The sequence below is a fragment of the Ceratotherium simum genome, chromosome 1 (genome assembly GCF_057802395.1).
Source record: "Ceratotherium simum simum isolate JZ-2026a chromosome 1, ASM5780239v1, whole genome shotgun sequence".
In the NCBI taxonomy this organism is placed as follows: Eukaryota; Metazoa; Chordata; class Mammalia; order Perissodactyla; family Rhinocerotidae; genus Ceratotherium; species Ceratotherium simum.
Window position 1 is genome coordinate 50,620,227 of NC_141900.1, and position 21,566 is coordinate 50,641,792.

At 36.3% G+C, this 21,566-nt stretch overlaps 1 protein-coding gene across 1 annotated transcript in view; it reads right to left on the reverse strand.

Annotated features, from left to right (window-relative positions):
• AGR3 (anterior gradient 3, protein disulphide isomerase family member) overlaps positions 1-21,566 on the reverse strand; it is a 48,279-nt gene that overhangs the window by 13,498 nt on the left and 13,215 nt on the right. The window contains exon 2 of the mRNA XM_087434080.1: positions 477-609. Coding sequence (XP_087290206.1) covers positions 477-609 — 133 coding nt within the window. The remainder of the gene's footprint in view (positions 1-476; positions 610-21,566) is intronic.

Genomic DNA, 21,566 nt, shown 5'->3' on the forward strand with positions numbered 1-21,566 from the left:
TCAATATACTAAATACTTGGTTAACCAAAATTCTCAGAGCATGGAATAAAGTATAATTTTCTGGGGGTCCTTGCGTAAAATTATTCCAAATTATTTTCTTGCCTGAGTAAGTAGAAGACAGGGAATTGGAGCAGATTTTGAGGGATCTTAATTGGCTTTAGGATATCCTTACGACATATCAATTAATATTATTTTCTAGGACTCTGGTTAACAAAGTTATAGGCAGCCAAACCAATTCTCTACTATTTCTATAAAGTTGCAGCAACTTGTTATTGTTTTTCAGTTGGTTTTTTTCACTCTTTAAAATCAAATGATCCTTTCTGTTTTTTAAATTTTTTTGGCCTATTTTAAAGTGGTACACACAAAAATATTCCAGTTAATTGAATTTGTTTTATAACTCAACTATGAGTAAGAGACTAGGAATTTTAAAACAATCCGCATGACTGAGTTTAGAAAATAAAATGAGATTCTGGTACCTCTTGAGAGTGTCTGAGGAAGTCTCTTTTCCTTTTTGATTGCAATGGCAAGGTTGGAAGAAACTGTGATGAGTAAGAGGCAGAGGACAAAAGCTGAGTATAACGTGTCTTCTCGAGAATCCTTCAAAAGAAGCTAGATGTAGAAAATAATTTTCAGAATCTAGTAGCTTACTGCAGGCTGTCATTAAGACATTTATTAAGAGTTAGACCAACCCTAGGCTGACCGATTGCTCTACTTGTGTGAGTTGACATGGTACAACCACTTAGAACTTTCATTCACATTTTATTTTTAAAATGCAATCAACTCATTCAATGTCCACTTGGTGAAAAGCCATAATCCGGGCATCCTGGAAGGAGTACTGAAGTTGAAAGAGAACTGGACCAGGGCACCCAAAGCCTACATCTAACTGCATGCTAGTGCTCACAGCCCTGCAGTGAAACCCACATAAGATCATGGTTATTAAAGACCTCGTGCGGTTAAGTGCGCGCGCTCTGCTACTGGTGGCCCGGGTTCGGATCCCCGGAGCGCACAGGCTCACCGCTTGTTGGGCCATGCTGAGGCAGCATCCCACGTACAGCAACTAGAGGGATGTGCAACTATGACGTACAAGTATCTACTGGAGCTTTGGGGAAAAAAAAAGGAGGAGGATTGGCAATAGATATTAGCTCAGGGCTGATCTTCCTCACCAAAAAAAAAAAAAGACCTTGCAACTGTTAAGTGTAGTGCAAAGGTGACTTTTGGCATACATAAATATTCTTTGCCTTTTGATTCTTCTTGATCTAACAGATTAAAACAACATTTTAACTCTATACTAAGATAATAAGATTAGGCATGAACAAATATTGCTTAAAATGGAATTCAGAGGAAAAACAGAATATGGAGGATTTTGTTCTTCAATTCCTCTATAGTGGCTTATCTTTCTCATCCTTCCATCAGTTACTCAGCCCCTTTCCCTTCTGTTTACAACTCAGCTCTTTTATAAAATCCAGTATAGTTGTTAACATTGTTATAAATTAAATATATATATAAAAAAGAGCAGACTTGCTGCAATGACATTCTCCCTTCGTTAGCTAGAATTCAAATTGATTTTTAATTCAATGTGCTATCACTTATACTCTGCATGTTAAGATAAAATCAAAAATCTAGAGTTGGACCTGAGCTGTCTTAAACCATTTGATAAATATATTACATGGAGTATTTAATACTTGTGAGATGTTATTCAGTTACGGAACTTGTAGCAGATAAAATTCATGTGAAAATAGTTGACATATGCAGTTTTGAAATTACTTCAAAATAGGAAATAAATGTACAGAAATCTTTCATGTTTATTTAAAGTTATTTAAAACATTTTTGTGTTGACTTACATCATTTAGTAGCGAATTCCCCACCAAAATAGTGAGTGACTGTTTTGTGATTCTGCTCAAACATGGAAGTTGCTATATTTAACTGTACTAAGCACTGTAGAAAATTGAAAGATGAATAGCACACAAACCGTCCTTAAAATAGTCTACTGGGTATTTATCCAAAGAACATGAAAACACGAATGTGTAAAGATACATGCACCCCTGTGTTCATTGCAGCATTATTCACAATAGCCAAGACTTGGAAGCAACCTGAGTGCGCATCAAGCGACAAATGGATAAAGAAGATGTGGTATATATACACAATAGAATACTACTCAGCCATAAGGAACGATGAAATCCAGCCATTTGTGACAACATGTATGGACCTTGAGGGTATTATGCTAAGCGAAATAAGTCAGAGAGGGAAGGTCAAATACCGTATGATCTCACACATAAGTAGAAGATAAAAACAACAACAGACAAACACATAGAGACAGAGATTGGATTGGTGGTTACCACAGGGGAAGGGAGGAGGGAGGAGGGCGAAAAGGATGATTAGGCACATGTGTGTTGTGATGGATTGTAATTAATATTTGGGTGGTGAACATGACGTAATCTGTGCAGAAATAGAAGTATAATGATGTACACCTGAAATTTATACAATGTTATAAACCAATGTTACTGCAATAAAAAAAAATAATAATTTACTGCCTCACAATGGTAATAGGCTGGTTATGTCATACAGCAACCACAGTCAGGAAGGAGAGCAGCAACTTGGTGGTAGAGGAGTTAATACATTTCTAGATTTCTCCAGACACTTCTTCATTCCTCTCATTCTAGTATCTTTCTCTTGCCAGTGGTGTATCCCTTCAGTCCTCCTGTGGATTGAAAATGGTTGTCACTCCAGGTTGGTCCTGTTTAAATTATTTCCCTCCCTAACCTGCAGTGGACCCATTTTTTACTTTCTTTGTGTTCAAGCGTTGAAAAACTCTGTTAAACAATAATCATGGTGCTTGATAAGGATCTTACTTTAAGTTCCCATAACTTATTAATACCATAAAACATTTCAAAATGTCACCTTTTACCTTATGGACTGGTCATCTTGTACCTTAGAGACTGAAACAAAGAAAGGGTAGATTTTAGTAGTGGTTAGAGACAGCTGTATCTGGAACACAAAAGTCCAGTCTGGGGAGGGCAGGCTCTGTCATGTTGAAAGTTGCAGTGGAGAAATGGAAGCAACCATCTAGGACAGGGTCTTAACTTGGATCCAGTGGGCTCTGGAAGGTCTATGATTGAGCTACAGGAGGCTCAAAAAACCCTGAAATTGTATGTAAAATTTTATGTGCCTCTGTTCATTTTCCTGGGGAAGAGAGTCCCTAATTGCCTAAAGGTTCCTCTTGGATGTAAAGAAGAGTTAAGAGAAGTTAATCCAGAGGAAGCATCAGAAAAGATTCTCTGAGGTAGAGACAGAGATAAGTAGATGGAATCTATACTAAAAGTACAACTTCACTATTTTCCTCTTTTAAAGCTGCCAAGTTTAGAGTTGAGTGGGAACTAATTTCTTTTCCTCCAAATTTCAAGTTATTATGTATTATTGTCAAAGATTGTTCTACTTAAAAAATCAAAATATTAATTTTCTGTTTTACATTGATAAATTGTAGAATAGATATTAAATATATTCTATGACAAAGCGGATCAATTTATATATTGTTATTTTTGCACAAACAATGCTTTCCTCAGTAAAATAGAATGCAAACTCTTGAGGGTCCTCTAACACCAGATGTACAGTTAAGCTACTTAGGGGACACAGATGAATATGACATGTTTATGGCCCTGGAGCAGCTTACAGTGCACCCAGGAGCCCCATAACCAAATGTCTACAATTAGGTGTTAATAAATATTAGCCACTTAGCATTTTCTGACACTAGTATTTTACTTTTCAAAAGTAATTTAATATGTCATTTACTTAGATATTACATTAAAATCTTTCCTATTTTAAAATAAAACAAAATTTAAAAGAAAACAGGGAAGAAAAATTGTTAATGGTAGCATAATTTTTAAAGGGTCATTTTTAGTCAATGTTAATTTATTATAATATCATTAACATAAAGAGAGAACAAAAGTACAAAACCAGCAAAGAAAATCCAGTTCATTAAAAGAAGAAAAATACAATTTCATTGAACTTTCCCTACCCTTCACTGAAGATCTCACTTGAATAGTGATAAACTGATGATTTGAACATAGCAGAGCTTGACCACTGATTAAATAATCTGGAAGTTTTGCTTACTTACCTGAACTAGCCAGTGCTGTTGCTGGAAGTGTATTCTGGATGTTTCTGGTTAAAAATGGGTGTGGGTTTATAGATACACACACACACACACACACACACACACACACACACACACACACACACACACACACACACACACACACACCCTGACCTCCAGCCCCACCTGCATGGAAACAAGTGTGCAGTCACCTACAAACTTACAAAACCAGGCTTGTCTGAAAAACCCTGTACTTCTTTCTAGTTCCCATGCTTCTCATGCTAAAAAGCTCTTCTCCCTTTCTCTAAATTGAGGTTGAGTGTCCTCATAAAATGAGGCCAAATACCATCTTTGAGCTTTTTTCTCTTCCACCTTTTACTTCCCAAGGTAATTTAATGTTTGACTGGAGTTCAACACCAAAAAAAAAAAAAAAAAAAAAAAAGGAAGAAAAAAACTGGTATGAATGTAGGAACTGTGTGTACTCCATTGTTCTTGATGAAAGTTCAGTGAGGCCTGCAGATTAGATATAAAGCAAATAGAAATTCCTAAGGGTTACTCTGTTTACAGGAGTATAATTAACAGCTAAAGAGATACGTCCTTTTTTTCTGAGAGAGAGAGAGTGAAGGAAATAAAAATGCTGTTTTTAAAATTCAACATTTTTATAATTTAATTACTCTTTACAGTCTTTCTATAAAACACTTTTTCGTACTATGTAAAAAACACAAAAACAGGCAATTAGATAAGTTTGTTTATATTTATCTAATAGATTTAAAAAATTTTATAATTCATGATTATGGTAAAACATTTTTAAAGTATATAGCTGTGTCAAGATAAAAAGTAAAATTCCCATTCCCTTCACCAGTACTGCCTTTCCCTATGCACCCCACCCCAACACATACATGCACGCGCGCGCACACACACACACGTACCCCAAGTTCCACTTCCTGGAGTTAATTACTGTTAAAATGGTCTAGGGTATGGTCGTCAGATCCAGCCCACCTGTTTTTGTACAACCCAGGAGCTAAGAATGGTTTTTACGTTTTTAAATAGTTGGGAAATAAAATCAAAAAAATATTTTGTGACACGTGAAAATTACATGAAATTCAAATTTCAATGTCCATAGAGATTACTGGATGGAGTGCAGGCATTTTTATTTCCTTACATATTGTCTATGGTTACTCTTGCACAATAACAGCAAAATTGAGTACTGTGACAGGGATTGTATGGCCTGCAAATGCATTTGCTGATCCCTAATTTAGAGTACTATTCAATAAATTTTTCTTACTTCCTCCCTCCTTCCTTTTCTTCCCTCCCTTCTTCCCTTTCTGCCTTTCTTTCTCTTTCTCTCTTTTCATCTGATTACTCAATGTATTAACAAATACACTGCTAAAGAATGGGGGTGATGGTTGTTTTGCTTCTGAAATTAAGGAGAGCATATTCTAGTATTTTAACTTTAGACATAGTGCTGGTTTGATTTACCATGTTAAGAAGGTAGGCATTATTCCTGTACTACATCTCTTCAAAGCAAGAATGTTGGATTTTGTTCCATAAGGATGGATATATGAGTTTTCTCTTCTCATATATGGCAGTCTTCCCTTGTCCTCGATTACTCTTTCCTTGGTTTCAGTTACCTGTGTCAACCACAGTCGACACATATTAAATGGAAAATTCTAGAAATAAACAATTGATAAGTTTTAAATTGCATGCCATTCTGAGTAGGGTGAAGAAATCTTGCACTGTCTCACCCAGGAAGTGAATCATCCCTCTGTCCAGTGTATCCATGCTGTATGCACTACCGCCCATTAGTCAATAAGTAGCCTACATTATCAGATCGACTATCATGGTATCACGGTGCTTGTGTTCAAGTAATGCTTATTTTACTCAATAATGGCCCCATAATGCCATTAATCTCTTACTGTGCCTAATTTATAAATTAAACTTTATCATAGGTATGTATATATAGGGAAAACATATAGTATGCATGGGGTTCGGTACTATCCACGGTTTCAGGCATCCACTGGGGGTCTTGGTTGGATAAAGGGGGACTACTACAGTAAATTTACAGTTTTCCTAATTGAACCTTTCTTGTCATCCTGAGAGAAAGCCCATGTAGCCAGGTTGTATTATTCGTTAACTATACCAATAATTTATGTATTTGTTTAATTGTGCTTTCTTCCTTATATAGGATTCTTAAAGGGGAAGTGCTTGGGACATGCTAGTCAAATGAAATCCTTCCTGCTGAAGGTTAAGAAACTTGACCTACAATTTTAATTTGAAATGCAGAATTTACACAGCAAAGAAACAGCTGGGTAGTGATCCCTAAGTTTTCCTCTTACAGAGACTGGGGAAGCTTTCACCTTGTTCTTGACTGGTAGTGGTTTATAGAAAAATCTCAAAATACTCTGACATCCCTGTTAAACTCACATATTATCTGTTTTAATAGATAATGAGATGAGAATGAGAAAGAAGTCAAGTACCTAAGGGGTAGTGAAACTAGGTCTCCTGGTGTCTGAACAGATCAATGTCATTGGTTCTCTTCCACTAGTGTGACCGTGTAATATTACCTCTAAACCAGGACAACTTTGAGAGTAAAAGGAAGTAATAAAAGCCATTGGAATTATATAATTTTTAAAGCAATATTTTGAAATATGTCAGCCAAAATTGGTTTTATTGTGTAATAGATCACAAATAGTTCTATTAAAGATAATTCTCAAAAGCAAAAGTCTTTAACATTTGTGTACATTATGGCAAAATTTTAAAAAATTATTCTTTGTATATCTTTATGTTAATCAGTTTCTTAACTGTACTTGTCTCTGATACTAGGTGGCTGGTATTTTTCTAATATTATTGATATCGATCTTTATTTTTTCAATGTGATCTTGTATTTATTTTTTCATAAAATTGCCTGCAATCATCTTCAAAGTTGTCCTTAATGGTTAATATATTTGGGATTGTCATCAGCTTCAGTTGGCACTTCTCTGTAGACCATACTATTTTTAATTAGGAAGATATTCTGGGGCTGCCCCAGTGGCATAGTGGTTAAGTTTGTGTGCTCTACTTTGGCAGCCCGTGGTTTGCAGTTCAGATCCCAGGTGTGGACCTACACACCCTCAGACAGCTCAAGCCATGCTGTGGTTGTGTCCTACATACAAAACAGAGGAAGACTGGCACCGATGTTAGCTCAGGGACAGTCTTCCTCAAGCAAAAAGAAGAAGATTGGCATGGCAACAGATGTCAGTTCAGGGCCAATCTTCCTCAGCAAAAAAAAGAAGATACTTTTTCCATAGGTACTTTGTTACCTGATAAGCTTGAGAAAACTTATTTCAATGGAGGATAATTTCAATTCAAATTTTAATCTTACTGAAAAATTATCTCAAGTACTGTCTTTCAGTCACTGTTTAGAGTCCCTTCCTCAACAGAAAATTTTATAAAATAGAAATGTAAAATAAGTTATTCCTCTTTATAATTATTTTAAATGTTTCATTAAATTTCCAAGCTACAAAATTGTAAGTTCTTTCTATTTCATTCCATTTGGGAACAGAATATAAATTTATCTGATTAAATAAAGACTCATTAATAAGTCAAGACATTCCACACTGGGGGTTAATTCTTTCAAAAGTAGTAACTCATATTTTTACAAGATTAATTGATCACATAAGTCATAGGTTGAGTTTAGGGTTAGGATTACTTATCCACTGTGTATGTGTGTATTTGTGTGTCCATCTGTCTATGTTTCAGTTTGTCAGTCTCTGACTGAGAATATATAAAAAATAAACAGTATGAAAAAGTTGACAGTGGAAAATAGGGTCTCCCTTCTACCCATCTTCCAGTCTATGTATCTCCTTCCTAGAGGCAATAATTATCAACTTCTTGAGCCTTTTTCCAGAAATATTTTCTCTATATTCAAGCATGTTCCTATCCATTTATAATATATCTAATTTATCATCTATCATCTCTGTATATATCTACCTATTTATTATTTTATTAACATAAATGGCACCATTCTATCAATACTTTTGACACTCTTTTATTTAATGATATTGAATATTGTACCATATCAGAACAGATATTTAGGAAACTAATAAATGAAAGAGAAAGAATATCCTATACAGAATGCTTGTCTGTCTTTATTTTCTAAATCCTGTAGAGGCAAATATTTATTTTAAAAATTTTGGTTTCTGGAATAAAGATTCATTGGACTAAAGGAATAGATATCTCCAGAATTTGTCATTGAGCAGTGTTATTTTATACCAAACATTTGAAATCATACTGTTTTTATAAACCTCTCATGTTCAGTGTCTTCAACCTACAGGTTCTTGCTCTGACAAGAATGGTTACATTTCCCATTGCAAAATAATATCCCTTTTGGGGCTGACCCTGTGGCGTAGCGGTTAAGTGCGTGTGCTCCGCTGCTGGCGGCCCAGGTTTGGATCCCGGGAGCACACCGACGCACTGCTTGTCAGGCCATGCTGTGGTGGCGTCCCATATAAAGTGGAGGAAGATGGGCACGGATGTTAGCCCAGGGCCAGTCTTCCTCAGCAAAAAGAGGAGGATTGGCATGGATGTTAGCTCAGGGCTGATCTTCCTCACACACACAAAAAAATAAATAATAACCCTTTTATTAAGCATCTCAAGTCTCTTTTTCAGGGTAGTACAAAAAACACTTGGTAAACGTGTTTTTTTCACAATATGAATGTAAATGGGATTTATTCCTTGGTTGTTGCCCTGTGGGCCAGATAAGATTAAATAGAATTGTGAATGTAGTTTTTGGATTAGAGAGTCCAGTCCTTCAGTTCGGCTCTTACCTGTAGCCTGTGGCCGTAACATTTTATTTTTATTCATAAAAATGCCCCTATGCCTTGAATAAGCGGAGCAACTTTCTTCCCATGGAGGGAGATCAGGGACCTACACTGGCCACTAGGTTTCCCCAGATCCAGTTTGGAGAGAGCCTGCTTTGAAAGTTATGGGTGAAATTAAAACGGAGTGTGCAGAGTTGGGAGGCTGCCATGGCAAGTCTGCAGAGGGATCCCAAAATAGTTTTCAAATGAGTGAAGGGCAGATACAGAGAATGGGAAGGAGAAAGCAGAGCCAGTGAGCAACAGAACCGGGGGAAGGAGAGGGGTAAGCAGTGGGTCTGGGGAGTAAACAGGGCTGGGCTCTTGGGTGATGGGTGGGACAGCTGGCTCCATTTAAAGAGCTGGAGAGGGTGTGGATATGGCTTTGTCGTGAGATTAGAGGATGAAGAATCTTAAGATCGCAAATAAAATGCTCATAATGAGATAAATTCGAGTTTCAAAGCTTATGATTTAATCTGTAAAAACTAAATTATATTCATAAACTGCAGATGTGAAAACACCACGCCACAGAATAAATTGTTTCTAGGGGAATTATACATCTTCATGTATGGAAGCATTTTATTTTGAAAACTTCAAAAAATATTAATAGAGGAGTGTTCCCTGAAAGAGGATGTTCCTCCAGCTGATCTTCCACATCACACAGCCAAATGCAGTACTTGGTCAGGGTTCTTCAGGGCTAAATATTGTACATACAAATCCACAATGAAAATTAATGTTCAAAGATATATTTCTAAAAGTCAACTAAACTGCATATTATACTTCTCCTAAGTACAGACTGATATTTTTTGTGCTTGATGAGTAAATGATACACTAACAGTCCTCAGTCCTGCTGAAGCTCTTCATTCATCTTCCTCTGTTTTGTTTCAGATAATATAGGATTTTAATTTCATATTTTACATTTGCTGTATATCCCTTTTAAAGAATTATTGTACTAAATACTGTTGGTTGCTTACTTAAGACTATTTTTCTTGCATAAAGGCCTCTTTTCTGAAAACACTGATTTAGTTCAGCTATTCTCTTTTTTCTGTGCTGTTGAATATTTAGGGAAGGTGGACCCCATAGCTAGCCCCAGGGGGAAATCTTGATTAGTCTATTCCAGTGGTTTTCAACCAGGGGGCATTTGGCAACATCTAGAAATGTTTTTTTGTGTGTGTGTGTGAGGAAGATCAGCCCTGAGCTAGTATCCAATGCCAATCCTCCTCTTTTTTTTTTTTTGCTGAGGAAGATGGGATCTGGGCTAACATCTGTGCCCATCTTCCTCTACTTTGTATGGGACGCCACCACAGCATGGCTTGACAAGCAGTGTGTCGGTGTGCACTTGGGATCCGGACCTGCGAATACTGGGCTGCCACAGCAGAGCGCACGCACTTAATCGCTGAGCCACTGGCCCGGCTCCTAGAAACGTTTTTGATTGTCACAACTGAAGAGGGTGCCACTGGCATCTAGTGAGTAGAGGCCAGGAATGTTTTCTTTTCTTTTTGTTTTTGGTGAGAAAGGTTGGCCCTGAGCTAACATCTGTGCCAATCTTCCTCTATTTTGTATATGGGACATGGCCATAGCTTGGCTTGATGAGCGGTGCGTAGGTCCGTGCCCGGGATCCAAACCTGCGAACCCCGGGCCGCTGAAGCAGAGCACATGAACTTAACCACTACACCACCAGGCCGGACCCTAGTGGGTAGAGGCCAGGAATGATTTTAACACCCTGCAAGGCACAGGACAGCTCCCACAACAAAAAATTTTCCAGTCCAAAACATCAATAGTGCTGAGGTTGAGAACCCCTGGTCTATTTTAACCCAATCATGGTGGTCCCATTCTAAACCAGTGTTGGTTTAAGCATGAATGTGTGATATGATTCTGGACAATGAAATATAGAGAGAAATCTAAGGAAAGTTTTTTATCATTAATAAAAATCAATAAATGTAAAAAAAATGGCCCCCTTTTCCATTGTATATAGTCATGTCTGGATGTAATGCATGGAACTGTGGCAGCCACCTTGGTATCGTGAGGGTGGTTAAGAAGGACAAAATTGATGTAATTTAAAGAGGCTGATAGATGGAAAAAATCTGTGTGTGTGTGTGTGTGTGTGTGTGTTTAAATATCAGAGTCACTGTTTTAACCAATCTTTTTTTTGATTTAAATCTGGATTTTTTTTTATTGTGGTAACATTGGTTTATAACACTATATAAATTTCAGGTGTACATCATTATACTTCTATTTCTGCATAGATTACATCATGTTCACCACCCAAAGACTAATTACAATCCCTCACGACACACATGTGCCTAATCATCCCTTTTACCCCCTTCCCTCCCCCCTTCCCCTCTGTGTTTTAACCAAACTTGGAACCATCATGACTTAGGGCTTGTTCTGTTAAAAAAAATAATAATTTTTTTCCTATTGTTTAAGCCAGCTGAGTCACAGTTTTCTGTCACTTTTAATCAACAGCATCCTTGATAAAATTATTTAGTATTGGCTTGTTTTGTTTTTAAACTTTCAACATTTTTTGACATTTAGTTTCATTGATTTCATTTCTTGTTGACATTTCTCTTATGTCCTATCTTTCTCATGGGAATTTTTTTGTGTGGAATTTTAGAACAAGGGTAGGTCAGTGATATTTACTGATCTGTCCAAGTTTAGAATGTCTTTCTGTTCCACTCATGGGAATGAGAACTTGCTTGGATGTTGAATTATTTCTGGTTCAGTAAATTCTGGGTGTAGCTGTTTAGTGTTCTACTTGTTTAGTTCACAGTGCTTTTTATTGTTTGGTGTAGAAGAAAGATTTAAGGCTAGTCTGACTCTCTTGAAATTAAAAAATTTAATCAAGATATTGTAAAGTATAAATTTCTACTCTTAATTTTGCCTAAAAGTCAATGGATTTGTTTAATGTAAATATCCAAGTCTGAGTTCAGTGCCTAGAAGTAGTTTTTTTATTGTATTATGTAGCTGGCTATTGATTTTCATCCTGTTCAACTTTTTCTTTCTGGAAAACTTGTTTTGTGTATATTGTATTTCTAACACTGTTATCTATGTGTCCTATATAATTTTCATCTCTTTAGTCTCTTCCTCAGAGGCCTGAATTTCTAATTTGTTTTCTAACTGATTTGATTCTTGTAGTATTAAATTTATTATTCACTATTTCCATTACAGTAAAAAAGTTAGTGGTCACACTTTTCAGTTATAAACCTATCTTCTGTCTTCAAATTGTTCTCTGTTGATGACTACAGATCTTGTTTTCATATATGTAAGGTAAGATGCCTCTGTAGAGGTGTGTGCAGCCAGATGTTAAAGCTTGGGAGTGACCTCAGTTTCCTAAGCCAGCATCTTTGCCAGATTTACACTGTGGATGCCTTTGTGGCTCCCCACTCTGTGAAGACTCCATGTTTGATTGCACTTCCTGGAAACTCTAGCAGAACTGAAATTTACTCCCACCTGCCATCCTATGACTTAGCCTTATTTTCAGGCCTCACTGCAGACCTGCTGTTGGGGGAGAGGGCCCCTTCATTTATGCCCCTGAAGACATACTTTTATATATATTAGGTAATGGACATATCAGTCTTCTCACTCTGATCTTGCCTATGTTATCTTATCGAGATTCCTTGAATTTTCAGTTTGGCTAAGTACACCTTTCTATAGTTTCTAAGGAGGTATAATTTTTCCCCTGTTATATTAAAAGGAGAGTTTAGAGGACTGTGGGCTCAGGTTGCCATCTTGAATTGAAAGTTACCATTTACTCCACTTTATATTGAACTTAAAATAGGTTCAGTGACTTGCCCAAGCTCACAGTACATGGCAGAGCTGGTCTTAAACTTGGATCTTTTGAACCCAAATTTTGTGTTTTTCCCCATAAGGGAGCCATCATACACAGTGGTTAAGAGTGGGACCCCTAGGGAAGAAGGGTAGACAGGTTCTAACATGTGGAAGAGTGGGCCCATGGTGGGCCAGGATGGGGAACTGATTCTCCAGTGCTGCTTGGAGGGAAAGCAAGAACACGAAAGGGGAATTTTCTTTTTTACTGCATACTTCACGGTGGGACCACTGATTTTAATCACATGTTTCATAACGATTCCTCTAACATTTTCGTCATTGCCTTAACAATTGTCATGACAGTTTATTACTTTTAGGAGTCACTTGAGGAACAATGATCTTGGGGCCATTTGCCCTCTGTACCCAGCCTCCATTGTCCTTATTCTCTAGGGCCAGGATGTCTGGGTTCATATACCTGATTAGTAGCCACTGCAACCCCGGACAAGTTATTAACGTAAATAGAAATGATGATAATGTTCATCTTGCAGAGTTGTTATGAAGATTAAATGAGAGAGAACATGAAAAGTGACAGAAAGTGAACAGTACCTTCCCAGATGTGTGGTCCTACTCTGGACCAGGCTCTCTTATTGTCACTGGAGATAAGACAGAGCACAAAGGTCAAGTTGCTCTCTTTTTTGGAAAAAAAGTAAATGAATATAAAAAATGATGTTTGATGAATTCTCAATAAATATTAGTTCCCTTATGTATTAGTACAACTATTATTCAAATGAGCCCACTAAGCCCAGAAGCTAAGCAAGAAAACTCTTTATCAATAGGATGGACTGATATAATGTATTAGGTATTTTCCAAAAGTGTACAGTTTTGTAAAGGGGAGACTTCTCTCAAGAAACAGCCAGTTTTGAAAACTTATGATTCATATAGTTTCAAGTACTAATTCCATTTTAATTTTAAGCAAGTTTAACTCAGTTTTGGTTATGTTTTTCATGGTCCAACAAATTATTCAAGTGAATTCTGTCTGCTGAGAGGATGAAGTTATAACCTGAAGAGCGTAGTCAGTTGGAAAGCTTGACAGGGGCTGAGCTGAAGATACTCTCTGATTCTGACATTAGGTGTCACTACAATCAAAGGAAAACAGAACAAGCAAATCAGCAGTGAAGTGGAACTTGAACAGAGAAAAAGAAAGGTACATCTTTAAATTGTGGTAGGAAGTACCTGGAAAACCTGTGACATCAAGATTTGCATATCCGCATTGCCATGGCAAAAAGGAAACATCTTAAGATATGTATGGCAATGACATCCATTTTCCTAAAACATTGATTAGGAACAACTACTGACCACTTTGCATATCTTGATAGTTCTTCCCCTAATAGATGATAAAACTAACAGAGGCCCTCAAGGATTTTCAAAGAGGAGTAATTCCAGCAGGTTATAAAGGAGCATTTCACAGACTAGCTCACTGAGTGTCTGGTTCTGCTAATGAGCTTAAAGCTTAAACTTTAAATCTTCTTTTAAGTATTTTTAATTATACAACTTATCAGTTGTTTCAAAAGTTCCTTTGCTTGATAAAGATGTGAAGAACCAAAAGATTCAATAACCTTAAATTAAAAATTTCTCTTATACTTGGAAGGAAGTTGGGTTATTTTTCTCCATGTTACTGACATTTGTGTTAAGTGTATAGTTACCACGTACATCCACATCTGTTTATTTAAGCAAAATAACCGCAAACAGTTGGAGAGAATGTAGCCTGTCTAATGTTTCCTTTTATTGTTATTATTTTAGGCAACACAGTGAACTGAAAATTCCATCCTCCCAAGAGATGTTGTGTTAAATTCATTTTCCCGTGTGTACGAATTGGCATACGGTATTGCAATAAATTGAGTATTTAACAATTGATACGTCTTAGGTACTGATGAATCAAATGGGTGCTAACTTTAGTGGTGGCTGGGGGTTCCACGGGAAAAGAAGGGTGTTCCATATGTGTGTGGGAGAGGACTTGATGGTGAGCAATTGTGGTATCAACTCATGGAGGAAGTATTTCAACATATTAATAAGTGGAATGGTGGTACCAGTACCTATTGGTTGAATATCAGCCTTGTGTGTATGGATATCGACCCACAAGATCTCTGATTTAGACTCCAAGTACAAGTGTCAAAGTTCAGTCTTGTTTCCCTCTTAATAATGGTCCCTATTGCTGATTTTTGCATAAGAATGGCTTAGTGGTGGAAAAGTTGTACTTGGGGGAAAACTGTGAAAGATATAGAGAGAAGCTTGGTCTGTAAATTCCTATATCTTCCCTCCTTGAGCTGTGATGGAGGACTTGATTCATCTCCTCTCATGATTCTGATGGGCATCATGAGGTTAATATCTCTCTGAAGATTCAGAAAGCCTGATTAGTGTCTCATATAAACTATATTACCTTGGTGATCCCAGGGAGTAGACTGATATTGGGGCTCTCAGTACTGGTGAAAAATACAATTTGTTTTAAAGTATCTTGAACACTGATTTCTTTCCTTTGCTACACCTGATAACTAACATACCAGCTTGCATTATATGCAAACTGTTTTATGTACGTTGGTTGGAAAGGACAGACGAGATTGTACAGGCCTGAAGGGCAGCCAGTTCTCATGTTCAAGGTGTTTCTGCATCATTTGCAGTGCTTAGATTATGAGCCCATACTAGTTGTCCAACTCTTGTTTGATATTTGGTTTATACTTTCGCTTTCTGTTGATTGTCCTCATTGAAAAGAAATGGACCTATGACATATCTCAGCCCAGTGATTCTAGTAATGTTTTGAATCTCCTATAATTACTGAAGCTGTTCTTCTGGACATCTGTGTTATTATCTTGATTCACAACCAAACTTACAGCTAAATTATCCAGGTTATGTTAATCTTTATATTAGCACGCCTCAGAGCTGAAATATCTTTATCAGAGCCTATAGAGTTCAATGTCTGCATATTCTCAAATTGCTGTTTCAAGTTATGTTTACTGCCAAAAGTAAGGATGTCACACAATTAAAAAAGTATTAACATATTCTTTGACATTTTGACTTTAAGAATTAGTGATTATCATCGTGATTAGGGACCTTGTCTCACCAACATCGGGCACCTATTGATGTCATAATAAGCTGTATTTTTGTATGTGAAATTACCTTATTTTAATTCCACCATTTAGCATTCTTTATACACCACTTTCACTTAGGTTTTTTCTCTAAATTTCATTGATACATGTGTAGTTTTTGTTCCAATTTCATGACAATTCCAATTCTTAAGGTTGTTCCCATTGTACATTTATGGATTTCATAGTATAAGTTGTATTCTCGTCATGATGTGAAATTACCTTGATGTTATGGTAGTTCCAAGGCATGCTACCAACAAACTGTTTTGGAGGTCAGAGTATGGAAAGTTTCACAGACTAAGAATCTCAGATTACATGGTTTATGGAATCAACACACAGAGAGAAGCAAGGGGAAAGAGATGGCATAGATTAACATGATTTGGATGGGACGCAAGTAGGGAGGAAGGACCATAGTACCTAATCCTGTGCTACACAATATCCATACTTCCTGTCCCTTTCTACTACATTTCTCTTCCCTGCTAATGGTGGATTTGTGTTGAAGTTGGAGATGGGCAAGGGGGCTTAGCAGAAGTAAAGTGCCCAGAGTCAACTTGTTCTATCAAAGAGACAAAGGACAAAACGTCTGATCGGTAGCTCTCACGAAGTGAGAGCTCTCACAAAGCAATGGCTTTTATCTCTGTGGGGTAGAAAATGTAGGAGACCAGTATAAGTGTCATCAATGGGTGATTGATTTAAGGATGACATTACTGGAGGTGGCATGATTTGAACCTAGGAAATTTATATATATTATTGCACCTTCATTGAGACAATTTGCGTAAAATTAAAAGCATCCATTTTAAGTTACACTTTAATGACTTTTGGGGAAAGTGTATACTCATGTAACCACGTGCATAATTAATCACCTGCATCATCTCAAAAAATTCCTTTGTGCCTGAGCAACCACTAGTCAGCTTCCTGTCACTATAGATTAGTTTCGTCTTTTCTAAATAAAATTATGTATGATGTAATCTTTTGTGTTTAGCTTCTTTTGCTAACCAGAGTGTTGTTGCGATTCATCCACGTTGTTGCATGTATCAGTAGATCATTCCTTGTTATTCCATTGTATGCATATACCACAATGTGTTTACTCACTCTCTATTGTTAAACACTTGGGTTGTTTCTAGCCTTGGGTTATTATGAATAAAGCTGCTATAAGTATCAAAGTACCAGGCTTTGTGTGGATATATGTTTTCATTTTTCTTGGATAAATACTTGCAAGTGGAATTGCAGGGTCATATGGTAAGTGTATGTTTAACTTAATAAGAGACTACCAAACTCTTTCCCAAAATTGTTGTCCTAATTTACATTGCCATCAGTTGTTCCACATACTTGTCAACACTTGGTATTGTGAATCTTTAATTTTAGGCATTCCATGGATGTTTAATGATATCTCATCGTAGTTTTAATTTTCAATTTTCTAATGACTAATTATGTAGAGCATATTTTCATGTACTTCTTGGTCATTCATATATCTTCTTTGGTGAAAAGTCTATTAAAATTAAAAAGTCATTTTTAAAAAATTAAGTTGTTTTGTTCTTAATCTTGAGTTGAGTAGTTTTATATTCTCAATACAGCTTCTTTATTAGAGACAATGTTGTCTCCCAACGTGTAGCTCGCCTTTTCATTTTCCTGTCTTACTAAGAACAAAAGTTATAATGTATATGAATTCCAATTTATTATTTTTTAAATTTTAATTTTTTGTGTTTTCTGTGTTCTTTCTAAGAAATCCTTGCCTACTCAAATATTGCAAAAATATTTTTTCTATATTCATTTTAGAAATTATATAGTTTTAGCATTTATGTTAGGTCTATAATCCACTTTGAATTAATTTTTGAGTTGGCAGGAGGGAAGGGTTGAGGTTCATTTTCTTTAAATATGGCTATCTAGTTGTTCCAGCACCATTTGTTGAAAAGACTCATCTTTCTCCATTGAATTACTTTGACACATTAGTCACAAATTAATTGACCATATATATGTGAGTCTGACTCGGGACTCTATTCTCTTCCACTGGTCTATATGTTTACCTTTATGCCAGGGCCGTACTCTCATGATTGCTAGAGCTACATATCTTGAAATCAGGCAGTGTAAATCTTCTTTCTTTTCATAATTGTTTTGGCTATTCTAGATCCTTTGCCTTTTCATAGAAATATCAGTTTGTCAATTTCCACGCAGAAAAACCTGTGGGAATTTTGATTGAGGTTGCATTGAACCTACAGATTAATTTGGAATGAACTGGCATCTTAAAAAATTCATTCTTCCAATTCACAAACATTGTATATCTTTCCATGCCTTTAAGTCTTCTTTAACTTCTCTCAGTGATGTTTTATAGTTTTCAGTGTATAGATCTTGCATACATTTTGTTAAACTTGTCATGAAGTGTTTCATATTTGTGGGTGATATTAAATTTTTTTGTTTTTTCGCTGAGGAAGGTTCTCCCTGAGCTAATATCTGTTGCCCATCTTCCTATTTTTTTGCTTGAGGAAGATTAGCCCTGAGCTAACTTCTGTGCCAATCCTCCTCTATTTTGTATATGGGTCACTGGCACAGCATGGCTGAGGAGTGGTGTAGGTCCGTGCCCAGGATCCGAACCCGCGAACCTGGCCACCAATGTGGAACACGCCGAATTTAACCACTACGCCATGGGGCTGACTCCAAAAATGTTTTCTAAAAATCAGTTCATTTTCCAATTATTTGTTGTTAGAGTACAGAAATGCAACTGATTCTGGATATTTTATAGATAATTCAGAATTTTCTGCATACATATTTATGATGCCAATGAATAAAGATAATTTTACTTCTTCCTTTCTAATTTCTTTTATTTTTTTTCTTCCTTATCATGTCTCCAGTACAATTTTGAATAGAAATGGTGAAAGAAGAGATATTTATCTTGTTCTCTATCTTAGGGTAAAGTATCTAATCTTTCATGATTAAGAAGTTTATTAGTTATAAATTTTTTTAATAGATGCCTTTTTATCAGGTTGAGGAACTACCCTCTCAATACTAGTTTCCTGAGAATTTTTTTTTATCATAAATGGGTGTTGAAATTTTTCAGATATCTTCTTCTGCATTTATTGAGATCATCATATGTGTTTTCTTTTTTCTTCTGTTAATATGGTAAATGACACTGACTGAATTTCAAGTGTTAAACCAACCTTGCATTCCTAGTATGAACTCCGCTTGGTCATAACATATTATCCTTTTTATATATTGTTGGACTCAATTTGTTAATATATTTTTAGGGATTTTTGCATCTATATTTATAAGGTATATTGATCAGTAATTTTGTTTTCTTGTAATGTCTCTTTTTGTTATTGGCATAGGGTAATACTAGCCTCATAAAAAGAACAGAGAAGTGTTTCCTCCTTTATTTTCTGAAAGACCTTGTGAACAAATGGTATTTTTTCTTTATTTTAAATATTTGGTAGAATTCACTATAAAGCCACATGGACCTGGAATTTTCTTTTTTGCTTGAGGAAGATTAGCCCTGAGCTAACATCCATTGCCAATCTTCCTCCTTTATTGCTTGAGGAAGATTAGCCCTGAGCTAACATCTGTGCCAATCATCCTCCACTTTACATGTGGATCACCACCACAGCATGGTTGATGAGTGGTGTAGGTCTGCACCCAGGATCCGAACACATGAACCTGGGCTGCCGAAGTGGAGTGTGCTGAACTTAACCACTATGCCAGGGGCCAGCCCCAAGGACCTGGAATTTTCTTAGTAGAAAGTTTAAAAAATGTTTTAAAGTTTTATTTTGAATTAATTATAGATTCACAAGAAATTGCAAAGATAGTATGTAGAGGTTCTGTGTAGCCTTAATCCAGTTTCCCATATTGGTTACATTTTACTTAAGTATAGTACAATATAAATACCAGGAAATTGACATTGCTATAAAGTGGGTGTATAGTTCCACATAATTTTATTACACGTGTAGATTTGTATAACCACCAACACAATCAAGATACAAAAATATTCCATCACAAAAATCTCCTTTGTGTTACCCCTTTATAGTCACACCCTTCCCTCTTCCCCAACTCTGTCCCTACCCCACCCTAATCACTAATCTCCTTTTATGGCCCTTTACTCTCCCTTACTTATAATATACTTATCTTAACTATTTCCTCTATATAAATTGAGAACTACCTCAGAGAGTTATAATGTTTGCTTCAACCTTCAAATATAATTTAGAAAACTCAATAGAAGAAAGTAAGCTTGTATTTACCCACATTCTTACTCTTTCTGTTGTTCCTTCTTCCCTTCTGATGTTCTGAGATTCCTTCTTTTATCATTGCAATTCTGTTTGAAGAACTTCCTTAGTCATTCTTTTAAGGTAAACCTACTGGCAACAAATTCTCTTAGTTTATCTTTATCTGAGATTTCTCCTTAATTGTTGAAGGGTATTTTCACTGGATGTAGGATTCTGGACTGACAATTTTTTTCTTCTACTCTTGAAAAATGTTGTCCGCTTCCTTCTGGCTTCTATGGTTTCTGATGATAAATCTGCTGTCATTTGAATTGTTTTTCCCCTTTAGAAAATGTGTGATTTCTCCTTCTCCTTTCAAGATTCTTTTCTTTGTATTTAGTTTTTAGAATTTTGACTATAATGTATCTTGGGGCAGGTTTCTCATGGTCTATTTGTGGTTCACTCAGAATCTTGACTCTGCAAGCTTATGCCTTTTACTCATTTTGGAAAATTTTCATCGATTATTTCTTTGAAAACTTTTTCAACCTCACACTCTTTGTCCTCTTCTTCCAGGACATCAATGACATGGATATTAGATCCTTTGTCATGGTCTCAGAAGTCTCTGAGGCTCTCTTCATTGTTTTCTAGTCTATTTTCTCTCTGTGGTTCAGATTAGGTAGCTTCTTTCATTCTATTAGCAAGTTCACTGATTCTTTCCTCTTTTTCCATTCTGCTGTTGAGCTTATCTAGTTAGTTCTTGTCTCAGTTATTGTAATTTTCAGCTATAGTATCTCTTTGTTTTTTTAAAGATTTTATCTATTTATTATTTTCCCCCCAAAGCCCCAGTAGATAGTTGTATGTCATAGCTGCACATCCTTCTAGTTGCTGTATGTGGGATGCGGCCTCACCATGGCCTGAGAAGCGGTGCGTCGGTGCGTGCCTGGGATCCGAACCCGGGCCGCCAGCAGCGGAGCGCGCGCACTTTAACCGCTAAGCCACGGGGCCGGCCCTCAGCTATAGTATCTTGCTTTTTTTTTTATATCTTCTATTTATCTACTGAGATTTTCTCTTTCTTTGCTAAGACTTTCTATTTTTTTGTTTTGTCATGTTAGTAATTGCACATTAAATAATTTTTATTATGGCTGTTTCAAAATCCTTGTCAGATACTTTTAACATCTCTGTCATCTCAATGTTGGCATCTATTGGTTGTCTGTTTTCATTCAGGTGGATATTTTACTAATTTTTGGTATGATGGGTGATTATTCATTGAAACTTGGACATTTTTTGTATTATTTTATGAGAATATCCATCTTATTAAATTTTCTGTTTTAGCTGTTCTCCTCTAACTCCACTCTGATAAGGTCTGAAATTGAGGAATAATGCCCTCTATTTTCCAGGGAAAGATGGAAGTCTAGTTTCCCCAGTTGGCTTCAGTTGTTTTTCAATGTACTATCACTGCCTCTTCTGTCTTTTGTGTTGTTGTGGCCATGTGTTTTATTTCTACATTTGTTTTAACCATATAATACATTGCTGTAATTTTTGCTTTACACTGTCAATT